The 16945-nt window shown below is 43.2% G+C and overlaps 1 protein-coding gene across 1 annotated transcript in view; it reads left to right on the top strand.

Annotated features, from left to right (window-relative positions):
- Window positions 1–12164: 12164 nt before the first annotated feature.
- adamtsl4 (ADAMTS-like 4) overlaps window positions 12165–16945 on the top strand; it is a 37157-nt gene continuing 32376 nt past the window's right edge. Inside the window, exons 1-2 of the mRNA XM_005732063.2 lie at window positions 12165–12500; window positions 14005–14068. Of these exons, the coding sequence (XP_005732120.1) occupies window positions 12478–12500; window positions 14005–14068 (87 nt within the window). The 5' untranslated portion in view covers window positions 12165–12477. The remainder of the gene's footprint in view (window positions 12501–14004; window positions 14069–16945) is intronic.

Raw genomic sequence — 16945 nt, 5'->3', positions numbered from 1 at the left:
TGTGTGTCTGTGTGGTCATGTCAAACGAGCTTAACCTCCTCTTTGCGTGTCTTTTTCTTTTTAGTCAACTGAAAAAAAGTATTTCAGGCACCTTCTAAAGAATAACAGAGCAACAACCAGACCCCCAAAGTCCACAAAAAAACATGCTCTTTGCACACACTGTGAAAAAACTGAATTGTGAAACTGACAAGTTGCACAGTTGGCAAAATGTATGTGCAGGAAAAAGAAAATCCTCTGACATATCTTCTTTAATCCTACACAGCGTCTAATGACTAGATGGTTTCCCGTCGTGCTCAGGCCTCAGATAATATTAGAGTTTCTGCTGAGGTTGGACTATAATTCAAACAAGGCTCTCAGCTCCTCCAGGGCCCCACATTCACCTTGTATCATTTTGGTGTGTGGTAATTCAGTTAAATGCAAATTTCAGTGGGAATGTCCATTATTCAGACACAGTATCAGCTCAGATGTTGGGGGCCTCCTTCACAGCCCAGCATTATTAACCAGTGTTGCGTCTCTGTTGTGTAGAGCTCTGGGGCCCCCGGCATCACAGTTTGGCTGGGGCACTGGTGCATTTCTTTGCAGCATTAGGTTAAGTTGGTCTTATTTGAAATTCTATGCAAAATTAAAATAATGTGAAAAGCATTAAATGCATAGAAGACATGATATAAATCAATATAGTTGGCGGTTCCAAATACACTTCATTAGGTTCACCTGTTCAACTGCTTGTTAACGCACACATATAATAGTCCAGTGGCCTCCCAGGATGTCAAGTGAATGCACTTGATAACTGCCGCCACTTCACTACGAGTTGAGGTTGGCTCCAAAAGCGAGTCAGTCTGATATTAAAATGCACAAATCTACAGCAGAAATAACAGTGTTTACAGCCTGGTATACAACACGTTTAGTTTCTATAGCTTGGTTTTATTTAAAGATACTTATATTGACCAAAACATCAAACTCGAGGTTTAAAAACAGAAGTCATAAGTCAGTACCTTTTTTAACTGTCTTGACCAAGAACCTGTTTCAGACCTTTGAATCTTGTCTTTACATGTAGATTTGCACATATATATGTTGATGTGCCAAACAGAAATGGTCAGTAACACGCTAGCAGCAGTGTAAGATCAGTTTTATCAGGGATAAAAATAATTTAGCAGAGGCACAGATATCAAAACCAGTTGGAGGGTAGGGTGAAGGGGGAATAACTCCATCCACTCCTGCAAACTGCACCCAGATTTTTGGCATATAGGCATGTTTGACTTTAGCAGTGAGCTTGAAACACTGCCTCACAGAGCATCACTGTAGACTCTAAATCTATGTTGATGTATTTTTGAACTCCACTTACACAGGGTGTGCTTCCTACAAATGTCAGGGTCCCTTAACTGACACAAGGCTGTTTGTAATGGGTTAATTCAATTAGATTTAACAAAATATACACTTTAAATAGTAATTTCTTACAGTGGAACAGTCAGTATTTAGGTCATTTTAATAAAGTTTGCATTCAAGCAGTATTTAAAGGGAGAACCTGAATGTTTCAGTCACATGTGCTCTTAATTGAGCCTTATGTGTAGTATGAATAGCCATGAGGGAGGCATTTATCTGTAGAAAAAAGTTGTAAAGCCCCCTATAAGAGCATTTATGGATGACCTCACCAGGTCACCGGGGGTAGGTGGATGCTCCAAGGACTCGAAGAACTCATCAACTGGTCACAGATGGATTTCAAGCCTGCCAAGCCTAGAGCATTAGTAATGAGGAAGGGGAAGGTGACTGACAAGTTCTGCTTTAGTGTGGGAGGCATCCCGATTCCATCAGTCACAGAGAAGCCTGTCAAGAACCTTGGCAGGATGTTTGATAGCACCCTGAAGGACACTGCAGCTTTCCAAGTGACCAACAGTGAGCTGGGCAACTGGCCCTTAGCAGGATAAATCAGGGCTGCCAGGAAAGTTTAAAGTTTAAAATTTACCTGCATGGCATCTTGCCTCAACTTGTCTGACCACAGCAGGTCTATGAGGCTCCACTCAGAAGGATTAGCCACTACCTGCGCTGGTGGTTGTAACTACCCTGAAGTCTCAGCAGTATTGGACTTTATAGCAGCAAGAACAAGCGGAAACTCCCTCTTTCAATAATCAGAATTCATGGTCACCCGGGCCAAGTAAGTGATTTTGTACAGGGACTCCAGCAACTCCAGCTACAATAAAGTCTCTGCAGCAGGCATCGAGGTCAGAACATGGAGGAAGTGGAAGGCATGTGAGGCCTAATTCTGGCTGGAGCACAGCGAGTCGGTGGTAAAAGTGGCATCAGGGTGAGCAGGGTTTAGAAACTTTCCTTGGCCTCTTTATAGCAAGGCCCAAGGGCAAGAAGGATGCCAGCTTCTCCAAGAAGAGGTTCGTGTAGGGGTTGAAGAAGGCCACTATTGCAGGTCATTAGGGATACGGCGACAAGGAGCATGGATACCATGGAAATAGATGTTGGACCTGGATATGATTTGATCCCCACCAGATAAGTTTCCTGATTCAGTCAGTCTGCGACTTTCTTCCCATCAATCCGATCTGCACCCACTGCACCCCTATAGCACTGGGAGAAGGCTGCTGTCACTGGCTCCATGACCAGGTGCTGAGAGTGACAGCAGATGTCATCAGCACGGGGATAGCTCACAGCAGGCAGCAACAACCTACAAGACATCCTACAAACCATCATCTTTGTCAGGGCTGGGCAAAAGCCTCAGCAGCATATAGGTCGGCTCCTGGCAACAGCATGGCAGCTGAAGGTTGACCTTGGGAAGCAGCTCAAATTCCCAGACATCATCACAGAGACGTCACTCAGGTCCGACATGGTCCTGGTGTCAGAAATTACAGGACAAGTGGTCCTTCTGGAATTGACTGTCCCCCCAGGAAGACCTTCTGGAGGAGGCTTTTAAAAGCAAGAAGGCGAGGTATGGGGGGCTTATGGCTGATTGCTGAACCAGGGAAGACCCAGTGTTATCCAGACGCTTTGCAGGCCAGCCTCTCTACGTGGCACTGATAGAGACAGATAGAAATTTCCAAAACCTTAGAGCCATCAAGAACACCACACATGCAGCACAAAAGACATCAAGGTCCCCCTGACTGAGTCGCCTGGCCAAGGGTGTTTGATGTTGAAACACCCAATGACCCCAGACCTGATGACATCACTGATGATGTGTCCAAGATGCATCCAAAAATCCTCAAAAGAACCATAAAACCTATGAAAATCCAGTTAAAAGTTTAAAATCTGTGCCCTCCTCCACATTTTCCAAAACTGTTAAGCGTAATCTAGACCCTGGACCTTATTTTTGACACCGCTGATCAAAATGGCTGATATGAGGTTGTTGTGTTGTATTTGAGCTGTTTTGGTCTGTTAAATTTGCTGGTTTTGTTGTGAGTCTGGAAGTAAGTGTAAACCTATGATCTCAGTGTCACTTTGTCACTTCCTGTTTTACTTTGAAGGTTGGTTCTCTTCCCGTTATAGTTTCACTTCCTGCATTTTCCTTTCTCCAAAGGGATTTTCTCCCCTACACTTATCAGACTCCTTTGTGTTTAATTGCTTTCACCTTTGCCTTCATCCCTCCTGTTTCTCCTCCTGAGTCAGTCCTGTGTGTGTTTGTGTGTTAGTATAAAGTCCTGTCAGTTTACTGTGTGCACAGGGCTGTTTGCTAACCTCCCCAGATTGTACATGCCCCGCTTTTCCTTTTTTTTCATGTGCCTCTGTGAGGTTATTTCCTTGAGTTTATTCTAGTTTTCTGGATTTTGCTAGGAGCTTTGTGTAGCTCATTATTTTCATACTTTTGTTTGTGAAAAATGTTTGATTCCTGACAATCAACATCCTTGAGCCTTCCCAGGTAGTCCAGCTTCCTCTCAATGACATTCATGGGGTTAGGTTTATAGGTGACTAAACTGAGTGGAGGTGTGATTGTGAGCATGAATGGTTGTCTGTCTCTGTGTTAGCCTTTGACAGAGTGGTGACCTGTCCAGTGTGTACCTCACCTCTCGGCCTATGTAGCTGGGATAGTCTCCATGCTCCCCGTGACCCCAGACTGGATAAGCAGAAGAAGAAGATGGATGGATGGATGGATGGAACATCTTTATCTCCTCTGAAACAACTTGTTATACTTCTCTTTTTCTAGTTTTCTGAATCTGAAGAAACTGTAATTCCTAGTTTGTTTTTTTTAAATCAGTTAAGCGAATCTTTTCATGTAAAGTGCTCTTGTCTGGGAATCGCTGGCACAGACAACGTCAGTGAAACCTTTTGAATTAACCACTGCCAAGTCTGAGGCATGTTTTCTTTTGGAAAAGAGTCATGTGATCAGGCGTGACAAATCATGTAAGGACAGGGAATGATTGATAAGACCAGAACCCGGGCAGCGAACAGAGCCTATCAAGTTCTCAAACAGCAGCGATTCCAAAATAGTCGGTTTTAAGTTCCCAGCTGAGTGAATTCAAAGCGTGAGTGCAGCAGCTCGTCCTTACAGACCAGCAAAGTGAGTTAACTTTTGTCCTTTAAATGTACAGCAGCGACCGAACATTATTCTCATCTGATGTGAGCAGGGTCTCTCATCAGTGTTCCAGATCTCCATAAAAGAACAATACAGGAATTCATCAGCAGCAGCAGCAGTTAATTGACGCACAGGCTGTGATACATTCTTTAACCAATCGACCGTAAACACATAGAAGAGCTTATTACCCTTATACTACTTATTCTCTCTGTGTCTTCTGACCCCAACATGCCCGAGCTGTACCATACGTGCCTCCTGACACATACCATGAATCGTGCTGTTTGTTGTGATTATGCGTATATACTGTAGGTGGCCCAGTGGCTTCTCTGAATGAGCAACAATTGCTCTTTGTTTGAATAATTGGAACAAGGTTATTTCAGCAGTTTCGTCAGCCAATTAGGCCCCAACTGAGCTGACCTCTCCCTCTCGTGTGCTTGTCTCGCCAGCGACCCCTGGAAATCATCATTAGAGCGCTCCTCCCATAGACGGCCTTATTTCCCTCTCTACCGTACGCCCCCACCTCACTGCCTCCTCTTCACTGCCTTGGCAATAAAGTCTTCCTCTTTGAGGTGTACTGAGGAGCTGTGCTTGCAGTTTCTCAGAAGTCAATTTCAAGCTGAAATACTTTTAGTGAAATAGTATCTCTCGTGGCTCTCTCAGCGTCATCCAAAGTAGACTGTAAAGATGTCAGTCGATTTTTCTCCTCTGGCTCTTTGCGCCCTTTTCAGAGCACCAGTCCCGCTTTGATCCAGACTCTGGCACAGGATTGGTGGAATGGAGCAAATATTGACTCCATCTGAGCCAGACAAATCACTCCCCCTTCCTGCTTTCTTTTTCTTTCAGTCTCCTTTACACTTGCTCAGTTCCCGTCTAATCTGCCATTACCTCTTTCTCTCACATTCCCTTTCATGTCTTTTCTGCTGCTGCTTTTCTTTTCGCCCCCTTTGTGTCCCTGTCTGTCATTTTCTCTCTCCCTCTCCCTCTCTCTTCTCTCTCCAGGCTTCTCAGGCTGTCGGTACTGTTAGGTCAGGCCTCCTCCCCTTCTCAGCTGCCCGTGAAGCTCTCTCTGTCTCACTTTAAAGCTACTTTGGGTTTCAACACCTGCCTGTGCTGTATGTTCAAATGTTCAACTGCATGCTTTTGCCTTGAGCCTAGAACGTGCTGCCTCATCTGAGAGTGTGCAAACATGCACGGGCATCATGTGAAGGTATTCGCGACGGTACGTGCCAACACACTTTCATGTGATGCTCATATGTGCTCCAGCCGACTGCAGCGGAGAGATCAAGAAAAGAAAAGCCTTTTTCAAATTAAACTTTCATAGCTTTTGCTCTTTGTTTGCTTTCATGTTTGCTGCTGATGCAACCCCAGTTTTTTTATATGTGCAGATCATGTTAAACTATTGATGTGCACACTCACTCCAGTGTGAACTATAGAAGACTAAGGCTGAGACAATACTTCTGCAAAGTTACATGTAGACATGTTTGCAAACCAGAGCAGAGAAAGAGCTTACAGGTTACCCAAAACCTCAACGTTCTGTTTAACTGTCAGTTCAAAACATTGTTGTTTTTCCTGTTTTTCCTTTTTTGTGATTTCCTCCATCCTTGGTGCTAAAAGAGGCCACCCAAACACACGAGATATCAGTAGAAAGCCCAGGATGTCTTCTATTTAGTATTTGGACTTAGTAGCTCAAATAAGTCAAAAGACAGATCAAAAACAAATGTCCGTTACAGAGGACATAAATGAATAGGCTGCTTCTCAGGAGGATATATTGGGCTAAGTTCACAAAGTCCAAATACTACATTACACATTACACAAGCATGATGATCTTCATCATAATCTTCATTTATGTGACGCCTAGAGAAATCTGTTCTGGCAAAACTTGTGTAAAAATATTGGAGCGGCAGACATTATCTTTCGGCAACCCTGATGCATCCACCAAAATTTGTGCCAATGTGTGGAAGCTTGTTTCCTCCGCTGAAAAAAACAAAACAGAAAAATGTAACTTTTTCTGTCCATAACTCAAAATTCTGAGTTGTTGTGTCAAAATTTCAACTCAAGCTTTAGAGAAAATTCCTCAAAATTTTGAAATAACTCAAAATTTTGACTTTGCTTCACCAATCAGGAAGTGGATTTTTTTATTTCAGTGATAGAAGCAACCTTCCATACCAACGCATGTGTCCATATGAGAATTGTTTTACTCAAATCTGACACAGTCCCAATGATTATTACATTTTCATTTTCCTCTCAACTCTCTATAAGTCCATGTGATGTCCAGCTGTGCACATGTGGTACGTGTCCTGTGAGTTCACAGTGAGTGAGTGGGTTTACCTGCCTGCTGCCAGCTCTGCTTAGGCAACATCCTTAAATGGAGCAGTCAGAAGAGTGACCAGATCCCAACAAACTACATGTGTTTGTGTGGGACAACTACTGAGAGGTAGCCTGAATGTCTGGATTTTATTTCACTGTTATTTCAGCTGCTCCTCTGTCTGGTAGCAGTTTTTTGGGTTTCTGTGTGCTGCAGATTGGCATATCTTTTTTGAGCCATATCTGACAATTTTAGCACTTTGACACATAATGACACAGACATACTTTAACAGAAATGTCCTGGTGTGAAATTCAAAAATAACTCCTGTGAAAAAAAGATAAAAACAATATTTCTCAGAATATAGCGCTGCTTCATTTTTTGTGGTAGTTTCCATCATATTGAAGAAAAAGCAGAAAAGCTTGTGACAGTTCATCAATGAAGTGCAGTCCCACATAAAGAGGGTCATCTGGTCAACCTGGTAGTGAAAACACTGCTGCATGCTGCATGCATAACTTTGGATATTATCCAAAGGTCATGTGTGAAAACTGTGAGGAGGTCACCTTTGAGGAGGCACAGAGCGTCTGGAGGTGGGGCATGCAGAGGGAAACCAACAGAATATTTATGACTTATGTGGGGAAAACAAACAGCATGCTGATTTTGTTTCAATAAAGTTTTTTCACTGTTGATGACCTTTTTCAGCCTTTAAGTGGAACAAGTAGAAAAAGTTTGAGCAGCGCTGTGTTGGAGCAAAGAGGCTCGGCTCAGTGCAGGATTCATCCTCTGTGCACCATGAAAGTTTTATAATTTCATGCCAGTACATCCGATAACTGCTGATTTATTTCAGCTTGGATGAACCAACAGATGAAACTTCTCCCTCCTCCCCACGCAGAGGTGCCTACATACATCTTTGTTGAAGCGTGTTTCAGCGCTGACTCTTCTGTAGGTCAGTGGCTGAATGTGAAATGAGCTCTTTGTTATCATTACTGGAAGAGTGTTGCAGGACTGATCCTTCCCCCGCTTCCGTCTCTATCATCTCTCCGCCCTGCTGCCACCTTTAGCACACAGCGGTCCAGCCCCGAGGCCCAACCCGTCTGCTGACCTGAAGGAGCCCGGAGCCCTCATTAACCGTAACAGCGAAATGGTCGCGGGCCTACTGTTCCTGTGCCCGAGGCTGAGGCGTGTGTGTTTTTTGGACTCAGGGTGTGTGTACATACTAGAAGTTTTTCAAGTGATTTATCACTCCCACAGGGCCCCGCTACTCTGATCTGCAGTGCTATTACTCAGATCAGCCAGCCGAGACAAATAACAGATCTGCTGCTACATATAGACCTCCCCGGACACATGCACACACACAAACACACACACACACAAACACACACACACAAACACTCTGTGCTGTGGTGACTAGTTGAGAGAGACATTTTGCTAATCAGGGTCCTGCGGTTGGTGGTGCGTGTCGACAGGCCGGCATGTAAGTTATTGCTTCTCAAGGATCCAGAGAAAGATAGATAGGGAAGGAAGGAGAAGAAAGACATAGATAGGGGGCAACGGAAGGGGGGGCAAAGAGGGCTATAAGTGGTCACGGGCCAGTGGTAGCCATGGCAATGACCTCTGGCTAATTGTAGTTACTGATAGACATGGTGCTTAGAAGTACAGAGATATCCTTTACACTAATAACACACAAAAAACACACACACACGATGTACGTATAGAGTGTGTGTGTCCCTGTATTCACCCACTGCACCCGCGCATTTCTTGATTTTACATGAACTTGTTTTTTATTTTGACAGATCAGATCTTAAGCCCTGTCTGTAATGTTGTTTAGTCTTCGGTCATCTGCTCTTAGCGGGCTTTGAAGTCGCTAATCTCCATCACCATTGCCGTGTCCACATTGTTGCCAAGAAAAGCAGCGTGTCCAACTATAACTCACATGCACGCCCTCCTTTCCCGCTCTCGTTTACACCGTGTGGGCTCTTTGCCTCAGGGTAGCAGGGTGGGAAATGTTAATGAGGAGGTTCAAGAGCTGGATCAGAAGGGACCTTGAGTGAGATAATGTCTTACAAGTAGCAGGGGGCTTGATGTTGGCTCTCTGGGCTCTGATCTCGAGGAGACACACTAGAAAACGAATCTCCATCATTCCTCTTTCCTCCCGCTGTCCTCTCATGCTCTGCTTTTTCTCCGAGCTGATCCTCCTCTCGTCTTTACTCTTCACATGCTCTGAACTTTCCCCGCCTCACTATTTTCAGTGGTGAGGAGATTATGTTTTTTATTAATGTGTCATGCAGCTATGCCCAGCCCTCAAGGGGCATGACACCAGCTAATAACGTAAACCAGATCCACGGATCGAGCACATATCTTTAAAAAAAAGAAAGAATGCACAGCCCAAAAATAAAGAACACAAAACAAACTCATAATTTTAATGCTTTCGTGCCTTAGATGTTGTTCATACATTAAATCTTATTTAAGAGAATAAGCGATGAAAGAATAAACAGAATGAAAGCCCATTTTCTTGTTTGTGACACTCGTTCTTTCTTATTTCTTTTTGTGCAGCACATGAGGAAAAACAATGTCTCTCCCTACTGTTATTAAATTTGTCAATGTTAATAGACAGCAGATGACTACCAGTTCTTTTCCATGCAACTAAAGAAGTAATAGCTGTGTTTGTATATATACACCCTCTGCATGTGATCTAAATGACACTCTTTACTCCCACTGTCACCCTGTGAGCTGCTTGGCTGTTTGGTGTGTTCTGTTTTAGAAAACCAAACCAACCAGGATGTTTTGTTTTGTTTTTTAAATATGGTGACACATTTAAACACATTTTTCCTTGTGGGAAATCAGAAAGTCCAAGCAGAAGTAAATACACCTTTGCAAGTTGGAGAAGTAAACATCGGGTATGATTTTCAGGCTCTTTTGCAGTGCACTGCGCCATAAAACATTAAAAGTGGCCCTGGATGTGAATCTGAAAGTTGCTTTTTACTTTTTGTTTATTAGCATGTTTAATGAATAATGCTAACGTCTCTCTGTGCCCTTCATCCCCAGCTGGTTGAGGCAGATTCCTGCCCCTCCCTGACCCTGGTTGTGTTCTTTGAAGGGAATTCTTACCCCCCACTTTTGCCAAGTCCTCCCTCAGTGTGGATGACGTGATTGTTTGACTATTGTTTGATCATCTTTACTTAGAATTTAAGTACCTTAGACTCTTGTTATTGTGAAGTAGAGGTTACAGTAATGAAGTTGAATTGGTGGTACAACTACTGAAATCTTTGACGAAAAATAGACTGGACTTTACGCAGCAAACTCCATTTACCCAGTCATTCACATACACAGCAGTGCACACTTATTCTACACATATAGTGTTTTTTAAGCTAACACACAATCACACACACACACACTAATGGAGGCATCTGGAGCAATCTGATGTTCAGGATCTCGCCCAAGGATAGTTAGACTTGCAGGAATTGCAGGAGAAACAAACCACCAACCTAACAGCTGGTGGACCACCCACCCAGTCCACCTCCACCACACAGCTGACTGTCAAAATACTCTGTTACAGCAAAAATCCTGCATTCATATCCTCTGTTAAAGTACAGAAGTATTACTTTCAAAATATATTAAAGTACCTAAAGTAAAAGTACTTGCTATGTGCAATATATAATGGCGTCATTTTAATTACCTTATTTACTGCTAAGCTTAATGTAGTAATATTGAAAAAAGTGATCAAGATCATTATTTCAAGTATTTGCCAATAGTTATTGATTGAAGGAGTTAGGAAGCGATCATAGTTCAGGTGTCATCTTACTTACCCTGGGAACAAATGTAGGCCTCAGCTTATTTTAAAGACCTAAAACTATCGTATCTCCCCAATAGAGCAGTTTGCTGGTTTACTTGTGGTTCCATATATCCATATATCCATATGAGTAGAATGGGAGGCAGAGCCTTCAGCTTTCAGGCCTGCGAGACAGACACCCTCTCTACTTTTAAGATTATGCTTTCCTATTTTAGATAATGTAGTTAGAGCTGGATCAGGTGACCCTAAATCTTTGATTATAGAGACCAAAGAAATTGAAATGTAACTGTCATAATGCATCTTCACTAAAGGCGAGTTCTCCTATAATAAATGGAAAATGACCAGAAAAATCTTTTTAACATTGTTATTCATAATTATAATGCTCTGTTAAGTATCCCAACACACATAGAGAGACACACCTGTATTCACCTTGTTCCTTTGCTTCTTCATTTACTTCCAGCCACGACTTGGAGTCAGATGTCACTTCACCGAGAGCCCCTGCAGCAGCTACCCTCTGGCTAAGCTTGCTGAGCATTTTCTCAACAGCTTTAATGTTTGAACTGTTTTCATTTTTGTGGAAAAGAAAAACAACAACAACAATGTGCTATGGATCAGTGAATTTTCGCAATTGTGTAATTTCAAGATAAATAATATATCTCATATTCATGTTTTTTTTTTGTTTTATTGGTCATTTTAGTGGCATAAAGACCAACTTGTTTATGTATTTGTTTTTTCATTCATAACTCTTGGCTGTGCCCCTAATTGTGCATGGACCTCTGGCCTGAGCTCATTGAATAATCCGGTGGGGGGGGAGATAAGCAGTAACCCCTCCTTTAGAGACGCCTCCTGGTACCGACTGGAAAGGTTGGTGGACTGCAACCAAACATACAGTTTTCACATCTGCTTCCAACCAAAGCTCCTGCTCTCTCTCTCTCTCAAACACACACACACATGCACACACACAGAGTGAGATCTGTGCTCAGGGGAGCCGTGTTTCTTGGGTCTATTTATCTGAGCTCCAAATTGGTGAAGCATGTCTGGTTACAGTCTTTAAATGTGATTAAACAGTTATGAGAAAAAGTCTTTTTTTTTTTTTTTTGCTCCAGTAAGTCAACAGCCATATTTCATCCACGCAAAATAAAAACACACATATATCTCCCACTTGGAATTTGTTTCTGTAACTTTGTCAGACAACAATTAGTGTTTGTGTTGGCACAACAGTAAGCTCATCGTTGTACTTCCCCCTTTAAAGTGCTGCTGCTGCTGCTGCAGATGCTGCCAGCTCAGGGTTGTTCCTGACAGTGTTTAGATCATTACTACTGATCAGTGTGACAAAGCACAATGGGGCATTCTTATGTTAGATTGAGCAACTAAGAAAGCGGCTCTGAGAGTTATTATAGCTCAGTCAGGGCCCATAGTGAGTGTGTGTTATGAGCGCGTTTTAGGCTGGGTGAGGGGTGGGGTGGGGGGGTTGTTTTTCATGTGTGAAAGAGAGGGAGAGTGTGTGAGAAAGTTGTGTAATCTGTCCATTTTTTGTCCACCCCCCCTTCTCTGTCTCTCTTTCTCCCGTGCCCCCCCTGGCGCTGTCAGGCGTCACACTAGTTTATATTAAGAACCCAAAGAAGTTGTCGAGTGAACGGCACTGAAAGAGAAAAAAACGAAACTCTTCCCACTCTCCAGAAATCACGGGGAGTGACTGTGACAGGAGGAAGGGGACAGAGAGAGAGAGAGAGAAGAGAGAGAGAGAAGAGAGCTGAAGTCCTCGCAGGACTTTATCACGTTTCTTTCAGGGCTCCGCAGATCGGATTAGACCACTAAACTGGACTAATAATTATTATCTGTGAGCGGAGTCGGGACCGTGCGGGAGACTCTTGGAGCATGCAGCTCGGTTTGCTGTTCAGGTAAAACTTCTTCACGTCTGCTGCACCCTGCTGCTTCTCTTGGTCTGTCCGTAGAAAACACCACATGGGAGACTGAGTCCAACTTTGTGCGCAGAGTTGTTTCAGAAAGTTGTTTTTGTTTTGTGGTAAAGTTTGCGGTTTTACGCACGATGCCCTCTTGTTGCGCACTGGGCGCTGTCCAGGTAATCTGAAAGGAATTCACCCAAAGGCGACTGTTTTTTTTTTTTTTTAGCTCGGAGTTCCCTCTGTCTCCTCGGGGCAGATTTTTGGGAGTTTTCTCCACTGATATAATTCTCTTTCTCCCTCTGTTCCCCTGTCCCCGCTGCTCTGAGGTTATTCTACAATGTGCCACTGTAGCGGCGAGGGAAACGTGGACCCGCGTAGGGGGTCTTTACTTCGGCCTGAGCGGCTCTGTTGTGCGGGATCTTTGTGTTTTTCGGGGGTAATTGTGTAGTCTGGTGTGGGGAAACTTCCAGAGACCGCGGCGGTGCACCACACTGGGTAGAAGGGACCAATTACTCTGACTACATGTGGCTTGCGGACTGGTGATTGTGGGGATGGTTTGGTTCTGGTGGTGAGCGCTGAAAGGTCCATCTTAGCAAGTTGTTTAGGATCGTGTTCTGGCTATTTTCCTTGTCAGATGGAAAGAATTTATCCCTCTTGTTTCAATACACTTGTCTCGGTTTCTATGATAATTATAGACAGACTTTGAAACAAGTGTATTATCTGTCTTTTTTTTTCCTTTTTCCTTTCTCAATGAATAGTGAGACTTCTACGACTCATGTGAGGATTTAAACTACTTTTTCAGGTGAACAGCTTTTGCCCAGCCCAGTCAGCGACTCAACATAATCCCCAGTTGTTGCTTCATGCCCAATTCAACAGCTCCAAAGCCACCCCAGCCATACAGCACGTCTTTGAACGTCACACCTTCGAATTAAAAGTAGCTGAAATTACAAGATGATTTCGGATGTTGCAACTTATTGAGCCCGAGAGCGTGGCAGCTGTGTGTGTGTCTCTAAAAACCACATCCTCAGGGTGTGTACACACGCAGGGAGAGGCATGCGGAGGGAAAACATGCTTGCTGTTAAAACCCATTAGTTTGTTAGCACCTCCCAGGCTTTCCCAGATTGATTGAGATGCTTGCCTGTGATCCTTGAAGGGGGAAAAAAGAAACTTTTGTTCACACCCATTTGAGCCCACAGGCCACCCAGAGTAGGGGAGAAAGGGGCATAATTGGTTGGTAAAGTACACTTAGGTCACTGGAACATTTAATAAGGTGTTTGGGTAACACTTGTAACACCTTTTAAAACAAATGTACACTGAAGGAAAAGTTTAAGAAAGCTGACAATCCCTCAACAGGGACTAATGAAAGTCTTTAAGTCTGAACATTATATAGCAGGTCATGGATTAACTGCGTGCTTTACAAAAGACCTCATTCAACCTGCTGATATTTTAAATCCTGTATATCTCCCACTTTTTTACCCTCTGTTCTTTGTCCCTCCAGGCTCTATGTGCTGTGGAGCTTTGTGGTGGTCACGACCTCCGTGACCAGGACTGCCAAGAGGAAGGTGAGCCATGAGCCATTAGATCGTTAAGTTAGCTCAACACAACAGTTTCACTTCAGAGGGGTGAAAGGTGACAGCAGTTGAAAGGACAGGTTCACCTTCTCTTAAACGTTACTCACATACTCATGTACACTGAAAGAGTTACAGGACATGAAGGCGTCCATCCTGTCCTTACTGCCCGTGAGGACGTCCAGTGAAAGACAAATAGCAAAATATGTAGTCATCATGCTTTATGCAGCTATTGTGAGACTTTACCAGTCAAAACTGAACAAATTAAGAGTTTTGGGGGGATTAACATTCCCTCTATGATTTACTTTAGCATCCTTGTACTGCAACTAGGCGAGAAAAGGCAGTCAGGGGAGAAATGCTGGAGCCTAAAGTTTGCAATTCACTACAGATCTCAGCATCTTTTAATTAAACAAGAACAGCAACCCTATTTTTAGCACTTTGAAGATGAATTTAACAGATGATCAGGCTAAGACCAAAGCGGACATGTGCTGCTTGGCCCAAAAATTCATTACAGAGTAAACAGATTCAGCAACACACAGCACCACATTGGAAACTAGTTGCTCATTACTGTTTTATTGCTACATTTGCAAGCTAAATAGGTAAAAAAAAAAAAAACCTACATTATTAATAAAACTGCTTTTAATGCCAAGCATGATGATGATGGACCTGTTGCATAGCTGTAAAAGTAGAGCCAGGTTCAGCTTTAGTTATTGGATGAGTTCTCTGTGGCATTAGCTTCTTTCAGGTGAACATCACACCTGCGTTTCACCACACAGGAGGACAAAGATGCTTCTCTACCTATGAAGCAGCACATCTTTGGAAAGAACGTCTCTTGAAACATACAACAACCATAAGAACCAAAGCTTACTGACTTATAATGATCAGTGTTATATTCAATCAGTCGTCCAATTTGTGCGTCGCTTCGTTGACCTTTGTGTCAGACTCCTCTCATTTGTACTGTATTGTACATGTGCACATTTCTTTCTCCCTTTTTTAGCATCATTTTTAGCACTTTATTCACGTGAATGTTCTTTGTAAAGAGCTGCATTTTTATCTTGAAGGCCAGAAGCCAAAATGTGTCTCTCTGGCAATAAGATGAAAGCGTAAGATGAAAGAAGGAGGAAAAAGTTCTCTTCCACTGGAAACCCACAGTGCCACTAATGATTAAAGCCACTCTTTAACTGTAATCTGGCCGTGTGAATATTGTTTTTAAAAAAACGGCTTTAAAGGGCAAAGTCCCACCAGTGTGATCTTGGAAAATGACTGCGCGGAGGGAAGACATATCTGCACCCCTGACTGGTCCAGGCCTGGTAGAGGAGCAGTGTCGCTGGAGTTTAACCAGTAGCTCCAGAGGTCGATGGTGGCTGCTGTGGGGGTCACTGCACGGAGCTCGTTAATGGTCCCAGTTATGTGGCAGCTGTGTTTGATGTCACTCATTACGACAGCGCACGCCTCCCCACTTCCACACACACACATGCGCGTCTCGACCCCCTCCTCATCCTCCTCACTTCTTTCTCTTTCTTTTTCTCCCACCCTCCTGCCATGTTACCCCAGACCAAGACAGGAACTTTCTTTTTTTTTATAATCTGGTGGCGAACTGGAGGATCAGAGCATGCCCGCACATGCGCTCAGGCTTACATTTGTCCCCTCTCTCCTCTGTCCACAAACAGTTTGTACAAGATGTTTACTTGCACATTTCTGCCAATTTAGACATGCATTTACACACTTGGAAAGAGAGAGGAGAGAAGCAGAGCACAGATTCACGTTTTGATTCGTTCTCAATGGAAACTTTTGTTCAGCTCGCATGTTTGCAGGTCTGCCAACCAGGCCAGTGCTTCAGTTATGAAACGAGAGGAGAAACATTTCTTTATGACCACAGAGGAAGAGAGCAAAGCCTGAACTGGCACCGACATACATGCATTCACACACATTCATATGTACAAACAAGACTGCACAGAGCAATCAGCCCTGATTTTGGTCATTTCTGCAGCGCGTCCATACGACGCCGGCTCCTCCTGCTCACAAGCTGCTGGCAGGTGCCGGAGTCTCTCCTAAGCCTCGGCGAAGGATAGTATGTGTAGGATTTATATTTTGGCCCCAGAGGAAGGAAATTCATGAGACTATAGCTCATCAGTGAACTCTGTTTCTGTGAAGAAAAAGGATTTCGAGACAGTTTGGATTTTGCAATGGCAGTTATTACTGAGTTAAGAACTTCTTTAAATTATTGTCAGGGTTTGCAAGTTTCACCCTTTGAGTCAGAGGTGCAGCTGCTGCAGTGGTTTATTGGAGCACTTTAGATACTTAGCAAATTTTCTTTTACCTTTATAGACTTTTTTGACATTCAAATCTTTAAAAAACTAAATAGCTGCAGGAGTTTATTGAAACATAGAACGTGGAAATACAGTATATTAGAGTTTGTGCAATTCTCATGAGCTTGTAAGTAAAGATTTGGTACCTTTATTCTTAAACACAGAATGAACTCTCTGAGGCAGCTTTCTCACAGCGTCTGTAAGTAGTCTTCAGGAATAGTTCTCCAGACTTCTTCAAGGACTCTTGAAGAGCTCTTCTTTGGATGTTGGCTGCGTTTTGTTCTGTTCTCTGTCAAGATGATCCAACACTTTTTAGTAAAGTGGAGGTCCAGGTTGTGGGGAGGGTTTTTAGTGTATTTGCAGTGTGGGATCGTTGTGATGCTGAACAACGAAGCTGTTACCAATCAGATCCTTACCTGATGGTATTGTATGGTGGATTAAAATCGGATGGTACTTTGTTGCATTCATAATTCTATTAAGATATTAAGACCAGAGAACTTTTGTTCAAGACATCTTTAAAATTTGACAACAAGGTTTTGCTCTTTGGAAGAGTAGCTTGAGT

The sequence above is a fragment of the Pundamilia nyererei genome, unplaced genomic scaffold (genome assembly GCF_000239375.1).
Source record: "Pundamilia nyererei isolate P.nyererei 1_Seehausen unplaced genomic scaffold, PunNye1.0 scaffold00045, whole genome shotgun sequence".
NCBI lineage: Eukaryota > Metazoa > Chordata > Actinopteri > Cichliformes > Cichlidae > Pundamilia > Pundamilia nyererei.
Note: the sequence above shows the minus strand (reverse complement) of the source record. Positions and strands in the feature narration are given on the sequence as shown.